At 44.6% G+C, this 20,794-nt stretch overlaps 1 protein-coding gene across 1 annotated transcript in view; it reads right to left on the bottom strand.

Moving 5' to 3' along the window:
* Positions 1 to 12,420: 12,420 nt before the first annotated feature.
* kcnj19a (potassium inwardly rectifying channel subfamily J member 19a) overlaps positions 12,421 to 20,794 on the bottom strand; it is a gene marked incomplete at both ends in the record, with an annotated part of 33,195 nt that continues 24,821 nt past the window's right edge. Inside the window, 2 exons of the mRNA XM_084145970.1 lie at positions 12,421 to 13,067; positions 18,924 to 19,140. Of these exons, the coding sequence (XP_084002096.1) occupies positions 12,421 to 13,067; positions 18,924 to 19,140 (864 nt within the window). The remainder of the gene's footprint in view (positions 13,068 to 18,923; positions 19,141 to 20,794) is intronic.

Genomic DNA, 20,794 nt, shown 5'->3' with positions numbered 1-20,794 from the left:
CAGGACCACGATTTGCCCACCTGGGCCATCGCCAACCTCTCCATCTCCTTACCCGGCGCTTCCTCCCATGTCCAGTCTGCCTGCTCCTGGACACGCTGCTTGGTCCTTTTATGGTGGGTTCTTCTGTCACGCTCGTCTACGGAGGAGGACCAAGGCGCAGCGTTGAAGGCAAACATCTTCTTTATTTAATAAATGATCACACGATCAAAACAACAAAACGAAACCGTGACGTCCCTGGTTACATACACCAACCAACACGGAACAAGAAACCACCAACACAAAGTGAAAGACAGACAGTTAAATATGGCTCCCAATCAGAGACAACCAGCTGTCACTCGTTGCCTCTGATTGGGAGTCACTCAGGCCAACATAGAAATACAAACATAGAATTACACACCCTGGCTCAACATAACAGTGTGCCCAGAGCCATGGCGTGACAGTACCCCCCCCAAAGGCGCGGACTCCGACCGCGCCAACTAAATACCACAGGGGAGGGACCGGGTGGGCACTCCGCCTAGGCGGCGGATCCGGCTCCGGGCATGATCCCCACTCCTTCTCTAACCCCCCAAAGTACCCCTGGTCCGATCTGGCCCTGCTGACCAGAGCTGAACTGAACACTGGTGGAGCGGATTGCTCTAGCTCCGGCGTGACGCAGCACCTGACCGGTGCCGGACCCGCCACCGGTGGAACAGGCACGGGCCGTGCCGGACTGACGACGCACACCACTGGCTTGGTGTGGGGAGCAGGAGCGGGCCGAGCCGGGCTGACGAAACACACCACTGACTTGGTGCGGGGAGCAGGAGCGGGCCGGACCGGGCTGACGAAGCTCACCACTGACTTGGTGCGGGGAGCAGGAACGGGCCGTGCCGGGCTGACGACGCGCACCACTGACTTGGTGCGGGGAGCAGGAACGGGCCGGACAGGGCTGACGAAACGCACCACAGACTTGGTGCGGGGAGCAGGAATGGGCCGGACTGGACTGGCGACGCGCACCACAGACTTGGTGCGGAGAGCAGGAACGGGCCGGACAGGGCTGGCGACGCGCCCCACAGACTTGGTGCGGAGAGCAGGAACGGGCCGGACAGGGCTGACGAAACGCACCACTGACTTGGTGCGGGGAGCAGGAATGGGCCGGGCCGAGCTGGCGATGCGCACCGTAGACTTGGTGCGAGTGGCAGGAACAGGCCGGACCGTACTGGGAACACACACCACTGGCCCTACGTGGGGATCAGGAACAGGCCGGACCGGACTGGCAACACACGCCAGTACCTCTCGCCGTGCCTCTACATCTTCCACCCCCTCTTCGACCAGTGGCCCCCGTAACCTGGCGGCCTCCTCTGCCAATCCGCTGGGCCGCTCTGCCGCGGTCTCCTGCTGGCCCGTCGTCCACGGCGTTAGCCCCCCCTAAAAATTTTCTGGGCTTCACTCCTACCCATGGCCAAGGTCTCCATGTCCCTCGCCAGCCGTTCGCCCTTCTGCCACAATGTCAAGCCCCTCTCCTCCTCATCCGGCTTGACCCAGTCGAGGAGGCGAAGGAGATCTGTTAGAGATCTCCCTGGCGATGGCTCCCATGTCCAGTCTGCCTGCTCCTGGACACGCTGCTTGGTCCTTTTATGGTGGGTTCTTCTGTCACGCTCGTCTACGGAGGAGGACCAAGGTGCAGCGTTGAAGGCAAACATCTTCTTTATTTAATAAATGATCACACGATCAAAACAACAAAACGAAACCGTGACGTCCCTGGTTACATACACCAACCAACACGGAACAAGAAACCACCAACACAAAGTGAAAGACAGACAGTTAAATATGGCTCCCAATCAGAGACAACCAGCTGACACTCGTTGCCTCTGATTGGGAGTCACTCAGGCCAACATAGAAATACAAACATAGAATTACACACCCTGGCTCAACATAACAGTGTCCCCAGAGCCAGGGCGTGACAGCGTCTGCTAAATGACTAAAATGTAATGTGTTTGTGAGGCAGGAGAGATTCTCTCTCCGTGTTTTTGGTTTCACTATACTTGTGGGGACCTGAAGTCCTCACAAGGAGAGTAAAACAAGGAACATTTCACCGGTCCTCACAAGGAAATTTAGGGCAGTGGAGGCTCCTCAGAGGAGGAAGGGGAGGACCATCCTCCTCAGTGAATTTCAGAAAAAGAAAACTAGTGAAACATTAAAAAGCTAGCTTCTGTCCTCCTCTGGGTACATTGACTTCAATACCAAACCTAGGAGGCTCGTGGTTCTCATCCGCTTCCATAGACTTACACAGGAATTATGACAACTTGAATGGGAATTGTTTGGTCCCCGCAAGGATAGTAAAACAAAGTGTGTGTGTGTTAGGATTTACTATTCTTGTGGGGACCAGAAGTCCTCACAAAGATAGTAAAACAAGGAAAATGTCGCTGTTCCCCTCAATGAAATCGCAATTTTAGGCATAGGGGTTAGGTTTAGGGTTAGGGTGACAATTAGGGTTAGGGCTAGAATTAGGGTTAAAGTTAGGGGTTAGGGTTAGGAGGTAAGGTTTAGGTTTAGGTTTGGGGTTAGGGTTAGGTTAAGGGTTAGGGTTAGGGGTTAGGGAAAATTGGATTTTGAATGGCAATCAATTGTCTGGTCCTCATAAGGATAGTAAAACAAACGTGTGTGTGTGAGGCAGGAAGGATTGTGTGCGTCAGTGTGTGTCAAGTGATTTCTGTTCTATCCCTGGCGTTGTTTTCCTTTTCCTTAACACATCCCCAGTCACCCAGGTGTCCAGGTATACCCTGGCATTTAGCCTGTTATGGAAATGTGGAGTGGTACTTCCTGCAGGCTAGTTGAATTTCCAGTAATTTCACTGGCCGCAGAGTCCGTCCACTCCATTGGTCGAGGATGCTCTGCAGGATGTTATGTAACGCAGAGAATGTACAATATGTCCAGAGATCTCTCCAATAGATAACAGGTATAAAGCTGCTGTGTTTTGAGACAGTAGTTTTATTGGGCTGTATGATTTTGAGATTGATTTGTGGCATATTGGGACTAGAGGTCATTTTGATTTAAAAAGTATTTTGAAGCTGCCATATCTTTTTATGTCGACTGTTTGTCTCAAGTACCTTGAGGGCATTATTCAAATGTAACATTTATCTTGCTGGGAGTGTGTTGTGATGTGTTTATATGTTGTGTTTATCTGTGCATTTGTGTATGTGTGTGTGTGTGTGTGTGTGTGTGTGTGTGTGTGTGTGTGTGTGTGTGTGTGTGTGTGTGTGTGTGTGTGTGTAATAAACAAAGACAGTGTGCCCTGCAATCGATGTGAGGTGATCTGAGGCCATGGTCAACTTTACCTCACTCACATAAAGATTCTGCCAGAATCACATGCACCCCTCCTCCTACACACATATTGCATCCCAAATGGCACCCTATTCCCTATATAGTGCACTACTTTTGACCAGGTATATCAGCCTGGACTCAGGAGTAAAAATCCAGGACACCCAAATTAGTGTGGTATGTCATGTTTGGTATGGTATGTATTCATTTGTGGATGTCCATCATCCATTTCGTATGATATGTTACGAATTACAATTCATATGATATGTTACGAATTATAATTCGTACAATTTTGTCACGATTTTGCAGTACGAATGATATGTTACGAATTACGATCTGTTGTGGCTAACATTGGCTAGGTGGCTAACACTAACGTTAGCTAAGTGGCTAACATTAGCTAGGCTAGGGGTTAAGGTTAGGGTTAAGGTTAGGGTTAGGAGTTAGGTTAAATGGTTAAGGTTAGGGTTAGGGGAAGGGTTAGCTAACATGCTAAGTAGGTGCAAAGTAGCTAAAAAGTAGTAAGTATAGTAGTTGCAAAGTTGCTAATTAGCTAAAATGCTAAAGTTGTCCGTAGTAAGACACAAACACGCAACCTTTGGGTTTCTAGATGTTAGCGTTATACAACTACCCATCCAACTCGATCAACCACCCTCCTTTTGTTTTTGCCGTAAGTAACCTTCTGTCTTATGTAACCATACCAAACGTAACATATCATACTAATTAGAGTCTCACAGATTTTCATTTACTATGTTACGTCTAGTCAATGAGACCAGTAATGCACTACTACTTTCTCTGTAAGAGTAGATTTGCATTGATCTGGTTTATATGGGGGTTTTCTAGTAATTTCTTGGCTGTTTCCATTTGGTATGGCTTAGCATTCGGTTCTTCATCTAGCCTTAATCAGAGCTGAAGTATGGGAGGTTCAGCCAAGTTCAAGCTCCAATTTAGAGGAGCAATGGAAAGAAAGTGTATTTTCACAACCATTGAATCATATGTTTTGACCATGACAGTTTACAATCTAAGGTAATACCAAGTAATTTTGTCACCTCAACTTGCTCAACAGCCACACCATTCATTACCAGATTCAGCTGAGGTCTAGAACTTTGGGAATGATTTGTACCAAATACAATGCTCTTAGTTTTAGAGATATTCAGGACCAGTTTATTACTGGCCATCCATTCTAAAACTGACTGCACCATTAGGGATAAGCCTCCATCACTGCAGGGCAGACAGGCTCCCAGATTGCAATGGTGACTGTCGTGTTGTTGGAGGGTGCGTGTGTGTGTGCGTACATGCGTGCGTGAGAGAGAGAGAGTGAGAGAGAGAGAGAGAGAGAGCTCTTTTCCTTCCTCCCCCCATATGGTGTGTGTGTGAAGCAGTGGCGGTCGGTGCTATTTAAGATGAGGGAGGATGATACATCTTATTTCTATTACAGCATATTGGATGACTGCCATTCATATTCCACTGACCCAGCTCAATGTAACATTGATAGGTTTAGGCTACTACATGATACTAGCCTATGAGTGAAAATGTACAACGTATGTGAACAGGTCGAGAGAATTTTGAGTAATCAAGGTGACAGACTGTGACACATTCAATACCGCCTTGCACAGTCTTGCTTGCTTCTAACTGATCTAGGGTGTAATCATTAGTCCAACAGTTGCAAATGTGAGTTTCTATTGGACAAATTCAGGTATGTTTATCCCTGTTTATTTCCGTTTGCTTCCGTTTAAGAAATGTTTCTCAACAGAATCGGCGGAATGAATACACCCCTGATCACACGCAAACACAGTTCACTTTCATAGCAGCCACATAGAAACAGCAGGATCACTTTGCTAATTGTATATATAATTCCTTCTCGCAACTATCTACATGCTCTCCTCCTCTCACCTTTTCCCTTCACTTGTGGACTTCAGTGCACAACACATCAGCTGTCTGTGACCAGGCGAAAAAACCTTTCCAAGCCAAACCTTCATATCATGACCGCTAACCGCTACACACAGCCTACATTGTTGTCATGTCATGTCAACATAGCTACTAGACCTAACGCGTTAGCAAACCCACTACAATCATGCAGTACATTGTACAGTCAGCAAGCCATTTAGCAGTTACACCGGCGGGCACAGGTGGCAATAAATTAATACAACCAAAAGCTTACCTTGACTTGGAAGAGTTCCAGTGTTGGATAGCCATAGCCAGCTAGCTAACATTGCATCCTTCTCTGTTTGAGCTGGGTGTTTGAGTAGGCTAAACTAGCAAGCTGCATTCGCTAGCTAAGTGAAAATGAAAGTTAAAAAAAATATGTATCTCTCTCTCTCTCTCTCTCTCTCTCTTCTCCTTAATTTTGGAAGACATTTTTAAACTATTGTCTTTCTCTCTCTTTGAGTCAACTACTCACCACATTTTATGCACTGCAGTGCTAGCTAGCTGTAGCTTATACTTTCAGTTCTAGATTAATTCTCTGATCTTTTGATTGGGTGGACACCATGTCAGTTCATGCTGCAAGAACTCTGATAGGATGGAATACATCCTCCGGAAGTTGTCATAATTACTGTGTAAGTCTATGGAAGGGGGAGAACCATGAGCCTCCTAGGTTTTGTATTGAAGTCAATGTACCCAGAGGACAGAAGCTAGCTGTCCTCCGGCTACACCATGGTGCTACCATACAGAGTGCTGCTGAGGCTACTGTAGACCTTCATTGCAAATCAGTGTGTGTTAATCAATTATTTGGTGACATGAATATATTTAGTATAGTTTTATCTTAAACAATTGTTTTTAGAAAAACCTTTTTTTTCACTGAGGAGGATGGTGTTCCCCTTCCTCCTCTGAGGAGCCTCCACTAGTGTGAAGTGCATGTTTATATGTGACATCTCTCCCTTCCTCCTACTTCTTCACTCTCATGATTCATTCAGACTCACACTGACAGGTTGTACACTTCAGCAAGCAATTGTTTAAAAAGGAACTAAACCGGAAAACCAAAACCTGGTTGAAAACGGCCTATGGTAGTAGTCATATCTATTCTAGTCCCAAAATTGACAGAAAAGTGTAAATAGGATAACTTTGGTCATAAAATCAATATTTTAAAATACGAGTATGTCTGAGATTTTGGGGATCGATGATGTCTCTGCTTTCCTTGGCATATTTGAGGGTTGTGTTTGATTGCAAGTAATTCCCACTAACACGTGGGTGTTAGTTCATATATTCTCTCTCGGAACGCACACTGACCATGGTAAAGGTAGTTCAATGTTGAATATCTCTATGTGGCTAGTTAGTGACCATCAATAAATTACACAATGTACATACATGGGACAATATTTTAAAATGTTCAATAGCTCAAAATTTCAATGGCTTAAAAACCCCTAACCAATTGTAAAAATGTATATACACTACCGGTCAAAAGTTTTAGAACACCTCCATTTTTCCAGTTTTTATTGAAATTCACACAGCTTAATGTCTTAATGTACTCTGAAATTAAAGCATAGAACAAATAAACAATTGGAGACAAAAAATAAATAATGGAATCATTTTGTTTAACAAAATGTAATCTATATTTTTGGCTCATCAAAGTAGCCACCTTTTGCAGACATAACAGCCGAACACACTCGTGGCATTCTTTCTACAATGGAATTCAAATATTGTTCGGAAAGTTCTTCTGAACACTGTTGCAGAAGTTCCCACAAATGTGTTGTACTTGTAGGTTGCTTTGCTTTCACCCTTCTGCCCGGTTCATCCCAAACCAGCTGAATGGGGTTAAAGTCTGGAGACTGTGCTGGCCATTCCATGATTTGAAGCCTACCGTCTTGTTATTTTCTTCTAAGGTAGTTCTGACATAGCCTGGAGGTATGTTCTGGGTCATTATCATGCTGTAGGATGAACCCCTGACCCAACTAGGTGTACACCAGAGGTTATTGCATGGTGCTGCAAAATGCTGTGGTAGCTGTCCACGACTCTGGATCCAGCAAAAGAGCCCCAGACCATCACACTTCCTCCTACATGTTTGACAGTTGGTGTCACACACTGAAGAACCATCCTTTCGCCTACTCGACGGCGTACAAAAACCCTGCGTGATGAACCAAAGATATCACATTTTGATTAATCAGTCCATAAGATCTTCTTCCAGTCTTCAGTAGTACACTGGAGGTGTTTCATGGCCCAGGCAAGGCTCTTTTTCTTATTTTGCCATCTTAGCAATGGCTTTCTTACTGCCACATGACCTGTCAAACCTGCAGCTCGAAGTCTTCTCTTCACAGTTGAAACTGAGACTTGTTTACTTCGACCAGTGTTAAGCTGTGCTTGATCTATCACGCAAGCTGTTGACTCTCAGACTCTTCTGATTCTGTTGTGGCTTTGGGTCTGCCAGACCTCTTCCTGTCAGAGTTTCCTCCAGTTTCCAAGTACCTTTTGATGGTGTAGGAAACTGTACTCACTGACACCTTGGCTTTCTTTGCAATTTCTCTAAAGGAAAGACCTACACTTTTAAGGTTTATAGTGGTCTGTCTGTCTTCCTTTGTTAATTGCCTTTTCCTCGCCATTATGATAGCAATATACTACTTCCTGCAGTACAATACTGTCCAAATAATGCTTAAAAGGGTGTAGTAACACAGTCTGTTCCAACACTGCTTTTATACAGACAGAGGGTTTGTAAGTAATCAACAAAAGTTGGAACACCTGTAGGAATTGTTAGCATCAACTTTCAAGGCTTAATTTACTTCCATTGCTGCAGAACAGCTGTAAGTTGTTAACCCATTACTTGTTCGCTGAAAAATGCCTTTTTTTATAATTCTGAAATGTACAAATGAACTGCTTGAATTTCAATAAAAACGTTTGACCAGTAGTGTATATAAAATAATGAAAGCATTTAATAAGAAAACTAAACGGTGTGCAACATGAAAATATTGTCCTGTGTACATTGTATAATTTATTAACGGTCCCTAAATCCCCATAGAGATATCCAACATCGAACTAACTTTACCATGGTCGCACACTGGCTGAAGCTAATTCGCTAAAGTTTGCTAGCTTGCTAGTTACTTCCAACCACAAATGAGAGAACGCCTCACTCTGACCATTTTGCTTTCCCTAGCAGAGCTGGTTAGACCGTTTACAAGTTATTTCAACCTGGTCTCAGAGCATTTAGAATGATTCTGTACGTAAATCCGGGACACTCCATTTAGTAATATATGTTACGTTTCGTATGGTATGTATTAATTTTGGATGTCCATCACCCATTTTGTATTATTATGTTACAAATTTGCAAAACGTAGAGGTCTTGTGGATGTGGTTGCTCAGCCAGGCACACATCCCTTTGTAAACACACTGATGTGATGGCCGTTCAATCTTCCTCTCTGTGTGACAGCAACACATCAATCTACAGGAGAAATTGAATAACTCGACTCCCTCCCACCTCCACCAAAATTGGTGACATTACAGCAAAATATGTAAGTGTGTGTGTGTGTGTTTCTGTGTCTGTGTCTGTGTGTAGTGTATGGATGTGTTGAGAAGTTGCTTAATTAACTATAATTCCAATGCAGCTACGTTTAAAAAAAAAAAATCATTATTGTGATTAAAGTACATACCGTGCCTAGTGAAAGTCTACACATCCCTTCGACAGTCTTCACATTTTGCTGCCTTAAAATGTTGTGCAAGGTTGGTAGAATCTTATTCAAAATTATTCACAGCTGTAATGGCTGCCAAAGGTGCTTCCAACAAGTATTAACTCTGGGGTGTGAAGATATATGCAATCATTACATCCTAATTGTCACGGATCCCCCCGGTGCTGCTGCTCATTCCGTTCACCAGTTCCGGAGGTCTACGTCACCGGCCTTCTAGGCGTCACTGACATGGATCATTACCACCAACCCCGGACAGCCTTGTCTCATTACGCACACCTGGTTCCCATTCCCCCTGATTAGTATGTGTATATATGTGCCCTCTGTTCCCCATTGTCCTTGTCAATTATTGTCCCATGTCCGTTGGTCTCGTGAGTACCGTGTATTGTGCTCTGGTTGTACGGGTCTCGTGTCAAGGTTACACCTCGCTCTTTGTTTGGGTAACATCCCTTTTGTGTGTATATATATACGTGTTTGTGTTGGGTGGAGTAATACAACCCCTAATACGTATTCTTGCGCCTGTCTTCAAATCATTATACCATTTTATATTTCTTAGTAATTTGGAGAATTTTCTATAATTTTTATTCCACTGAAAATGTGGTGTAGGTTGTGTAGATCGGAAGAAAATAAAAAAAATGTAATCTCTTTTTCGATTGAATTTTAAGGCAGCAAAATGTGAAGACTGTGCAAGGTGTGTGTAGACTTTCACTAGCAACTGTATTCTCTCCATTATCAAAGCCAAGGACTGAAGCTGTGGGAGGAAGGCAGTGGTATTGACAGTGAGTCAGACTGTTCTTTTTTCTCACTGTGCTGTACTTCACCATGCTAAAGATGCATCCCAAATTCCCTATGGGCCCTGGTCAAAAGTAGTGTACTAAATAGGGAATAGGGTGCCATTTGGGATGCATGCCAAGTATTCATGCTCCTGGTATTTTTACACAGTGGAGGTGTTATCTCTGAGACAGATCTTTACCTAAATCATCTCTGACACTCCTGAATAAGATATCAAAATAAGGAGCAGGAAATGATGGAGCACAGGACAGGTCTTCAATCTCCTTATTTTTAGCACGTAGCGAGTTTCGACAGACCTTTGTATCAGTCTTTTGAGGACTGATAAGAATGTGTAATGTCCATAGGTCCAGAGTATCTTCTAGCTTGATTTCCAGTCTGCTCGCGCTATCGCTGCCAACTCCATGTCACTCATTGTCATGCCAACCATGTATCTTCAGTCAGAGCGTTTACATCAGTCTCTAATAATGATATTGACTAAGTGATGTACAGATGAAGGATCTTAATTTGAGCCAGTTTGCTACAGCAGGATAATAATCCTGCATCAACAGGAAATGTGAATCACAATATTATGTGGATTATAATTAATGGACATTTTTGTAGGGGTTGATACATTTTTCATAAGGGAAAATTAAGTCAGAAATTTTCAAAGTGAGAATTATTTCAGAAGCCTTTTTAATCTCAAATGCACTATAAATTAAACATTTTCTTTACTGCAGGAAAGTTCTCCTGCAACAGGGTGATCAAATGAGGAGCCTACATCTGTATATGAGAGTAATGCGCTCTTGTGTGGTGCATCGATTCGTTCACACAGTATGTCATCTTTGTTAAGTGCATATGGTCTGTGACCATAATATTAGAGTGTATTGTAATCATCTTCTGAAGAGGTGTAGATTGAGCTCAGTCCCGTTCACTTGGCCCCTTCCTCTTACGGTAATGAGGCTATTTCTATTCATTGTTGTAGTGTGATTGGGTGACTTTTCCTTTGCTGAGCCAGTGGAAGGAGTGTAGTGTTTAAGTGTGTAAGCGATGAGATACACACACACTTACAGACTCTTTATGCTGCTAAATGAAAAGGTTGGATCGTGTGGATCAGGTTAGGCTCTAGCCTAAACTCTGAGTGGGCGAACGCAGTGAGGAATTCATTACCAGAGGCTAGAGATCGCTCAACGCAGGTCCCTTCAGGCGTGCCACACAAGCAGGGAAAATCGAATTCCCCTGATCGATTCTCCTCCCTTTGTGGCGTTGGTGGAGAAATTAGGGCTTGGTGGGTGGGTGGGTGTAACTATCATACATCCATTGGTCTGACCCCTCTACTCATAGGAGTGCTAAATCCCACTGAGGCCTGTATTGGTTGCGTGCCAAATAGCACCCCATTCCCCTTTATAGTGCAAATCTTTAAACAGAGCCCTATGGGCCATTTGGGATGCAGACATGGACTAATCCTCCCAAAGCCTACGCTGCTCTCTGTCCCTGAGCTCAGGTGACCAGCTCCACTCTTTATTTTCTCTCTGTCCTCCTCCCTTGCTCTCTCCCTTTCCACTTTTTCCTCTCCATTTGTTCGGAGGAGTAAAAGGTTGTGTCCATTTCAAAGCTTCTGTCCTTTAAGTCTGCCGTTGGACTTTATCATGGAGACTTCATTGTGAGAGAAGTCTTGTGGCTAATGTATATCCTATTCTGTATAATAATCATTATTCTCTTCAGCTACCATGGGCATCAAGACAATTGAAAGAGTGTGTCTGTTTGTGTTTGTTTAGCCATGCTGCCTGTCTCTGCCCGTCTGAAGGGGATGGACACTTCCTCCACTGTATCACTCCCCATCCTCCACTCCCAAACACCAGTCAATCACCACCAAGAATAAGCCTCTGTCTGCATCTCAAATGGAACCCTATTCCCTATTGGCCCTGGTCAAAAGTAGTGCACTCCACTATATAGGGAATAGGGTGCCATTTGGGATGAAGACTCTGTGTTTCTCTCTGGTATCAGCAAAGCTCATTATCCACTGTGTCTGACTCACTCTGTTCAAAGGAGTTATGGAAAGTGTTTCACTCCAGCAGCTAAGATTAGGCCATCAACTACCTATTGAATGTAAAAACAAAGGTATTATATAAACTAACGAGTAACAGATTACTATAACATACTGCCCCAATTATGAATAATAACAAAATAGTTAGATTGCATTTTGACTGTATTTCTTAGCTAAGTAGATGTTCCCGTTGATGGAAACTAGAATATAGACAAAGGAGTTGCAGGTACACCACGTATTATCATCTTAAATATATTTTATATGTTTAAAACTAAGAGAGGGGGTATGTAGTGCATTCAGATGGATTGATTGTATACATGCACAATTGTGTAGAGTGTGTGGGTGATGATGGAAAGATGAGCGTGTGAGCGTGTGTGTGTGTGTTTGTGTGTGTGACCAGTATGAACACTGTTGCTATAAAACACCCAAATATCACAGTAATTCCAGTAAAGGTTGTGTTTGAAAAACCAGAAAACAGTGACACAACGCCCATCATAGTTTTTTTCCCTTCCATATCATTGTCTTTCAGTATATTCAGTCACATTCCATTTTCTGTCTCTCCATAGTTTGATGTGTTGTCAAAGAGAAGTTAGACTCTGGGGATGCGTCCCAAATGACACCCTATTCCCTGGTCAAAAGTAGTGCACTATATAGGGAATAGGGTTCCATTTGGGATGCATGCAAAGTCTGGTCATGATGACCTCAGCGGTCAGCATTCATCCTGCGTAATTTGGCCGGCAGGTTGTCCTCTGGTCGGCCCCCTCTTGAGGGCAGAGGGGTGTGGATGCGAGTGGGGACAGGGGCTGGTGTGGGAGGCAGCTGCAGGTCTCCAGTGGACTGGGTCATGGGTTCAAAGCCCACCTTCAAGGCCTTGAGCTGCAGCCGAGCTGCAGCCTCTGGGCCAGGGGAGGAGCTGAGACGCTGCAGCTTGAGAGGCAGGTCTCCAGTACTACAGGCCTTCTCAGAGTGCTGGGAGCTCAGCATCAGAACCTTCCTCTGTAGGTCCTCCTTCCCAGATGAGCTCATCCTCTGAAGCTTACTGGGCAACCTGGACTGCCCCGCCCGCTCCTCCCGGTCCGTAGTGTTGATGCAGTCCACAGAGAAGACACGGGCACGTCGGGCGGCACCGTGGCTCTCGCCCAGCGTGGGGGTGGAGAGGGGCGAAGGCAGGGAGGACTTCTCATCGTGCTCCTTGACGCTGTAGGGTGGGGTGTTGACCTCGAAAGTGCTGTGGAACTGGGAGTAGTCCACTCTGAAGAATCCCTCCTCCAGAGACATGACGGGCAGGAAGCGGTGGCCCCACAACACCTCATCCTCAGTGTAGGACGTCCGCGCCTGACACGTCATACCTGAGAGACAGGGAGAAAGAGTGAAACTCAGCCTCTAGCGTTGACTAGGCAGCACAAACACAGGTGTTAAATAGCCCTGTAATAACGGTCATTTTTAATAAATATGATGAAAATACTGTGGAGTTCAGTTACCATCAAACAATAAGGTGCGAGAGAAAGGAGAAAATGAAGTAGCAAACCAACCTCCTCCCGCTTATCTCATCCTCTCCCTCCATCCCCCTTCTCTTTCCCTCTCTTCCACTCTCAGCATGTGTGGAAACAATTCAGTCTTTGAATTGCTGTCTGACAGCATGAGAAAAAAGCAATTTCCCCAACACAGACCTGCTTTGGCACAGACCTCCCTCACTCTAGCCATACAGGGGAGATTTAAATACTGCTGCGCCCGTAAATCTATGTTCCTCTGACGGATCGTAAAAATGGCCACAGCACTGTTACTCATCGATCCGTTTCCACTTATAGGTTTGGCTGAGGCTGTCCATGAGACAAACAGACAGAGATATTGCACTCACTGTTTACGTCCCTCTGCCTCTGCAGAGTGTGGGGCCATTGGCTCAAATGAGCTTGATGGAAACAGCAGACTAAAGGATATATTGGCTGCAAGTCATAGCTAGATAAAAAAAATATATATATTTCTATATCTAGCTCTGTCTCAAATAAACCTCATCCTACCTGATTCTACAGCTGTTCTTTTGTATCCATGGCAATCACTAGAGGGCAAAGGTTACTCATCCCTTTGATCAGTGTTGAAATGTATTTAGTGATAATTACCTGTTGTTTATTTCTGCTCAGGCTAATAAGGAATCTCCTAACACCACCTTTACCAGATCCATACCTTGATGCTGCAGGAGCCTTGGGCGCTCTCATCACATCACTCCTATCAATGGCACTAATAGCCATATTCATAGAAATTAGTTGAATATAGTCTACCATAAACAAAATATGATAATCCTAAGTAAAGAGCAGTAACATTGTAGCAGGAATTGCAGCATCCATGCAGCAATAAAAGGAAAACATGTAGAACCTGTAGCCGAGGAAAGGGTAGTCTGGTATTGCTGTTTGCATGATGTCCTATAGTCCTATATGAAAAGGTCCCTATACCAGTGGTTGGTTACATTACATCCTGGTCCTATTTGAAAAGGTCTCTAGGAGTCAGTCAGATAATGACCGGAGCATCATCCTAAGCACAGCCTTCTCTGCGTGCTTCATTAATAAATGCATTGGCGACATCGTCCCAACAGTGACCGTACGTACATATCCCAACCAGAAGCCATGGATTACAGGCAACATCCGCACTGAGCTAAAGGCTAGAGCTGCCGCTTTCAAGTGGACGCTTATAAGAAATCCCATTACGCCCTCCGATGAACCATCAGACAGGCAAATCGATGTGGTAGGGCTTGCAAACTATCAAAGATTACAATGGGAAACTCAGCCACGAGCTGCCCAGTGACATGACCAGACGAGTTAAATGCCTTCTATGCTCGCTTCGAGGCAAGCAAAACTGAACCATGCGTGAGAGAACCAGCTCTTCCGGACAACTGTGTGATCACACTCTCCGTGGTCGATGTGAGTAGGACCTTTAAAGAGGTTAACATTCACAAGCCTGCAGGGCATGACGGATTACCAGGACACATACTCAGAGCATGTGCTGACCATCAGGCAAGTGTCTTCACTGACATTTTCAACCTCTCCCTGACCCAGTCTGTAAGACCTACATGTTTCAAGCAGATCACCATAGTCCCTGTGCCCAAGAACGCCAAGGTAATCTCTCTAAATGACTATCGCCCTGTAGCACTCGCATCTGTAGCCATGAAATGCTTTGAAAGGCTGGTCATGGTTCACATCAACATCATCATCCCAGACACCCTGGACCCACTCCAATTTCGAAATCCGTCCCAACAGATCCTCAGATGGCGCAATCTCTATTGCACTCCACACTGCCCTTTCCCACTTGGACAAAAGGAACACCTACATGAGAATGCTGTTCATTGACTACAGCTCAGCATTCAACACCTAAGTTCCCTGAACACTTCCCTCTGCAACTGGATCCTGGACTTCCTGATGGGCCGCCCCAAGGTGGTGAGGGTAGGCAACAACACATCCGCCACGCTGACCCGCAACACAGGGGCCCTTTAGGGGTGCATGCTTAGTCCCCTCCTGTACTCCCTGTTCTCCCATGAATGCATGGCCGTGCACAACTCCAACACCATTATTACGTTTGCCGATGACACGACGGTGGTAGACCTGATCACTGATGACGATGAGACAGCCTATAGGGAGGAGGTCAGAGACTTGGCAGTGTGGTGCCAGGACAACAACCTCTCCCTCAACATCAGTAAGACAAATTAGCTGATTGTGGACTACAGGAAACAGAGGGCCGAGCACGCCCCTATTCACATCGACAGGGCTGTGGTGGAGCAGGTTGAGAGCTTCAAGTTCCTCTGTGCCCACATCACTAAAGGATCTATCATGGTCCAAACACAGTCGTGAAGAGGGCACGACAATGCCTCTTCCCCTTCAGGAGGCTGAAAAGATTTGGTATGGGCCCTCAGATCCTCAAAAAGTTACACAGCTGCACCACCGCTTGGTATGGCAACTGCTTGGCATCCGACCGTAAGGCGCTACAGATGGTAGTGTATACTGGGGCCAAGCTCCCTGCCATCCAGGACCTTTATACCAGGCGGTGTCAGAGGAAGGCCCAAAGAATTGTCAAAGACTCCAGCCACCCAAGCCACAGACTGTTCTCTCTGCTACCGCGCGGCAAGCGGTACCAATGCACCAAGTCTGGAACCAACAGGACTCTGAACAGCTTTTACCCCTAAGCCATAAGACTTCTAAACAAGACTGCTAAATAGCTAATCAAATGGCTACCTGCATTGACCCTTTTTTGCACAAACTATTTTGCACTGACTCTACCCACACACTCACACATACTTACACTGACACTCCAACACACACACACACACACACACACACACACACACTGACGCCACACGCACACACTTTCATACTCACCATATACGCTGCTGCTACTGTCTATTATCTATCCTGTTGCCTAGTCACTTTACCCCTACCTATGTGTACAGTACATAGCTACCTCAATTACCTTGTACCTCTCTCTGCACATCGACTCAGTACTGGTACTCCCTGTATATAGCCATGTTATTTTCTACTCCCTGTATATAGCCATGTTATTTTCTACTCCCTGTATATAGCCATGTTATTTTCTACTCCCTGTATATAGCCATGTTATTTTCTACTCCCTGTATATAGCTATTTTATTTTCTACTCCCTACATATAGCCATGTTATTTTCTACTCCCTACATATAGCCATGTTATTTTCTACTTCCTATATATAGCCATGTTATATTCTACTTCCTATATATAGCCATGTTATATTCTACTCCCTGTATATAGCCATGTTATATTCTACTTCCTATATATAGCCATGTTATATTCTACTTCCTATATATAGCCATGTTATATTCTACTCCCTGTATATAGCCATGTTATATTCTACTCCCTATATATAACCATGTTATTTTCTACTCCCTATATATAACCATGTTATTTTCTACTCCCTATATATAGCCATGTTATTTTTACTCGTTATTTTTATTCATTATCCACTGTGTATTATTTTGATTTTATCTTTAACTCTGCATCGTTGGAAAAGGACCCGTAAGTAAGCATTTCACTGTTAGTCTACATCTGTTGTCTACGAAGCATGTGACAAATAAAATTGTATTTTATTTTTTATTTAATTTAATTTGACAGGCCAGGTTTTTTGACCTCAGCTCTTGTAAAATTATTTCCTTGACAATGATATCTGTATCGAGAGCCCTCACCGATCAATAAGTCCTGTATTGCTCTGTTAAACAGAGCTGGCTGACTGCAGAAAGAGAAATTGATCCTTTCCCTGACATTTGACTGACACAGTAATATCACTACCAAGGGGTTATTACAACCTAAGCCTAAGGTTTTACCAAAACCCTTGACTATCCTCAACCCTAAGCTGAAATTAATTCAAGTTATTTTCTATTCCTGCATATAGAATTTGGTGATAATTATCTATAATTTGCCCATTGATGGTGGATACATGACTGGGAAGGTATACAGTTGCAGGAGGAAATGATGTGGCGTCAGAGCCCAACGTTCCTGCCAGTTTGCCCCATCATCATCCAAGTGTCCTGAGGCACACTGACAGTCTGTTATGTTTTGTGGGTCTTGAATGAAAATCAAAGCAGTTGAGCAAGTGAGCAAACAGCTGGTGGACAGAGAGAGAGACGCGTCCCTGAAGAGAGCTTTATGTAAAGCCTCCACTGGCACTACTCAAATGGTGCATTTCCATAATACAATGACTTTTCTTCTCCTAGCCTCTTTTTCAATCCTACTACTGGCTCTCTTCATCTAGCACACACACACACCTGTCAGAAAGCTGTGACAACTAGGCCTACATACCACACATCTCTAGTGGAACAGGAGCTGATGCACAATCATAGTGTGGTAGTAGAGAGACCCCATAATCATCTAATCAGATACCAGAAAGATGCAAAGGCTATCAGTTGGTGACAGAAGGTTTCTCAAATGGCAGGACAATGCTCTGTCTGTCTCTCAGTGGATGATATGGATATCTTTCTCTGGGGAGTAAGGGATGTCTGTACACTGGGCACAGGACCACACAGGTGACTCCAAGGCCACCTCATTCATACAGAGCAGAACCCCTCCTCAGCCCCCTGCTTCTCAGCTCAGAGAACCACAGTGCTGCTGAGAGAGAGAGAGAGAGAGAGAGAGAGAGAGAGAGAGAGAGAGAGAGAGAGAGAGAGAGAGAGAGAGAGAGAGAGAGAGAGAGAGAGAGAGAGAGAGAGAGAGAGAGAGAGAGAGAGAGAGAGAGAGAGAGAGAGAGAGAGAGGCTAAATGGTTGGCTGCCTTAATTACATTATCAACAGAGCACAGACCGTGCTGCCTGCCTGCCCATCCCTCCCTCCTCCTCTATTCAGCTTCATGCTTCTGCCCAGGACAACGAGAAAGAGGGAGGAGGGGAGAAGAACAGAGGAGAGATGAAAGGAAAAAGAGAAGGGAGCAGAGAAATACATAAATAACGCCAGAGCAGACAAAGACTTTGTTATTTATGTATGAGTATTAGAATGAGGAATCGTATTGTTCGATGTAGAAGACAGAAAAACACTTTTGCTGCCGTAGGCGACCCAGCACACCTGCAGCCTGCCTGTAGTTCAGTACAGCTGTTGTGTTCAACGTCTCTTACAGTTTCAGAATTAACCCTGCATTCTGCCCAGTGAGAAATAGAGTAAAACTTCAGCTGAACCCCCAGCTTAGTTATCTAACATTCACATCTATGACCGTATCTATTTTACATGGGGTAGGGATAAAAACCATCCTGCGGTATTAAAATGTCCCTCATAATTCAATCAGGAAGCCATTCCCTGGTGCTGTCCTCAATACCCAACGTCCACCTCTCCACTGTTCGCTCTGTTTACCACTGAACGCTTATTAAGATCTGTTCGATTCTTACAGGGTTTTGCATGGGCGGGAGTTTTGGCTTTCCATCGTGAAACTTGCTTGAGAAATAGTTTTTTGGCCCAAAACTATTTTTGCCAATTTTAATGGAAACCTTTTACAGTAAGGTACTTAATTGTTACCCAGAAATGATTTGATATTGACATAAAAACGGCTGCATTGGGCCTTTGAAAAGGAGGAGCCTCTTTAGGAAGAAGAGAGTAAGGGGTTAAAAGGAGGGGAAAGGGTAGTGAAAGAATAATCAATTAAAAAGGAGGAGAGAAGGGTAGGAAGAAGAGAGTAAAAGGTTAACAGGAGGAGAGAGGGTAGTAGTTCTTCACCTGTGGTCTCCACAATGCCCTCCAGGATGACAACGATCTCAAACTGCTCGTTCATGAGGGAGCGCTGGGACAGGTCAAAGAAAGGGCTCTTAGGATTGATCTCGTGGCAGATGGTGAGAGGTGACACTAGGAAGAGCTGGTCCGCACCCGTCCCAAAACCCACATCCAGCTCACACTGGTCCAGGGGTAGGAACTCTCCCTCCGGGGTCTGACGAGACTGGGAGAGAGGGAGGGAGGGAGAGAGAGTGATGGGGAGGAGAGAAGGAGAGAGAGAAAGGAGAAATGGGGGGGGGGGAGCGAGAGAGAGCGAGAGAGAGAGAGAGAGATAGAGACTTTAAACTGTAGACTTGCATTTTTTCACTCTACCATGGCATCTGTTGGAGTCACTCTACAGTGCTACCAATATGATTGTAGATAACAGTGTGACAGGAGCAGAGTAGCGTGGAGCCTATCACTCTTCTCTACACTACCACATGCTGTTTGTCTTGTTGTTCATTTCCTATTTTTCTCCCCTTCCGGAGGTGGGTGAGTGGACAGCACATCAACCAACACAAAGTAGGTGCAGACAAAAGTAATATAGGAACATTTCAGGACATGGGAGTGCAACTCTCACTCGTTTAGAAAAATATTTGTATATTGATATCTATGATAAAGAATTCATGTTTCAGGTGCCTTCAGCACAATGTACCTATTTTCTTTCATAGCCCAGCACACCATCACATCCCCCTCCCTTTCTCTCCAACCCAGGGAAGCACCATACATCTGTGCAAGGAAACATCCACTAAACTCCTCTAGTGTCACTCACACATTCCTTCTTCTGAATATTCAAGGCTGCTTTGTTTGCGGCGTTGCAGTGGTAGGCCTGGCCTTTCATATTAATTTGCAGTAGGCCTGGCGAGGGTTAGATGAGGAGGTGGAGGAGAAAATCCTATTTAGACAGACCCAGCCTACGGCGTGCTAACTGGTGCGAAAGCATTTAATTGCCCAGATGAAGACCGGGCACAGCGCTGGGCTCTCAGCTGTCTGAGCTAAGCTGAGCTGGGCTCCTCTCTTTAACTCTCTCTGTCTCTTTCGTTCTCTCTCACTCTTTCTGTTGCCCTCTCTAATAGTTATCTCTCTCTGTGTCTCCCTCCGCCTCCCCTCTGTCTTTTCCTTATACCCATCTCTGTATCTCTCTCTATCTGTAAGTCTGTGCACAATGCAGCTGCTGGGATTTTCCGTAAGGAAAATAAGTGGGTTAATGAACATGAATGGGCCAATCAGCAGAAACAATAACAAAGCTGGCTCCCCACCACTGTTTCTGTAAAAAGATGAGGGATTGGGCTGGATGAATGTAATTCATAGACAGAGCTATTGATTCAGGGACTGACCATTCATGATATCAAAATTATAGTTTTAACCATGTTTTGAGGCTATACAGTGTTTGTTTACATTTACTTTGTTTACAAACATTGGAGTAAAACAAGCTTATATTTTAGGTTCTGACGGGGTACGGCAGTTAAACTAAGCTCATAAGTTATATTCTTCAAGAAACAATGGGAAATATAATTAATTGATGTCAAAAAATTGATGTAGCAACTGCTGATTGGCCATTTAAGACATGCTTTTTGTCCAAAATTGAGGTTTTGTGGTTAAAACTGAAGGACAACTGAGTGTGGAGAGTCGCAGAATTGTTTATATTCCCACTGTTTTGAAGTGTTATTCACATTGAAGGACACAGTCTTCATTTTTTCAGTTTTTGAACGTTCTTTCTCTCTCTGTACAGTAAGTCTCCAAAACTGAGGGAAAGATTGTTACTGCAGTTCTCATCTCTGTTTCTTATCTCAACCTTCCTGATAATTGGGATGATGTGTCAGCCTCACCGCCTACAC

Source organism: Coregonus lavaretus (assembly GCF_964263955.1).
Source record: "Coregonus lavaretus genome assembly, chromosome: 28".
Lineage (NCBI taxonomy): Eukaryota > Metazoa > Chordata > Actinopteri > Salmoniformes > Salmonidae > Coregonus > Coregonus lavaretus.
This window is presented reverse-complemented; position numbering and strand designations above follow the sequence as displayed.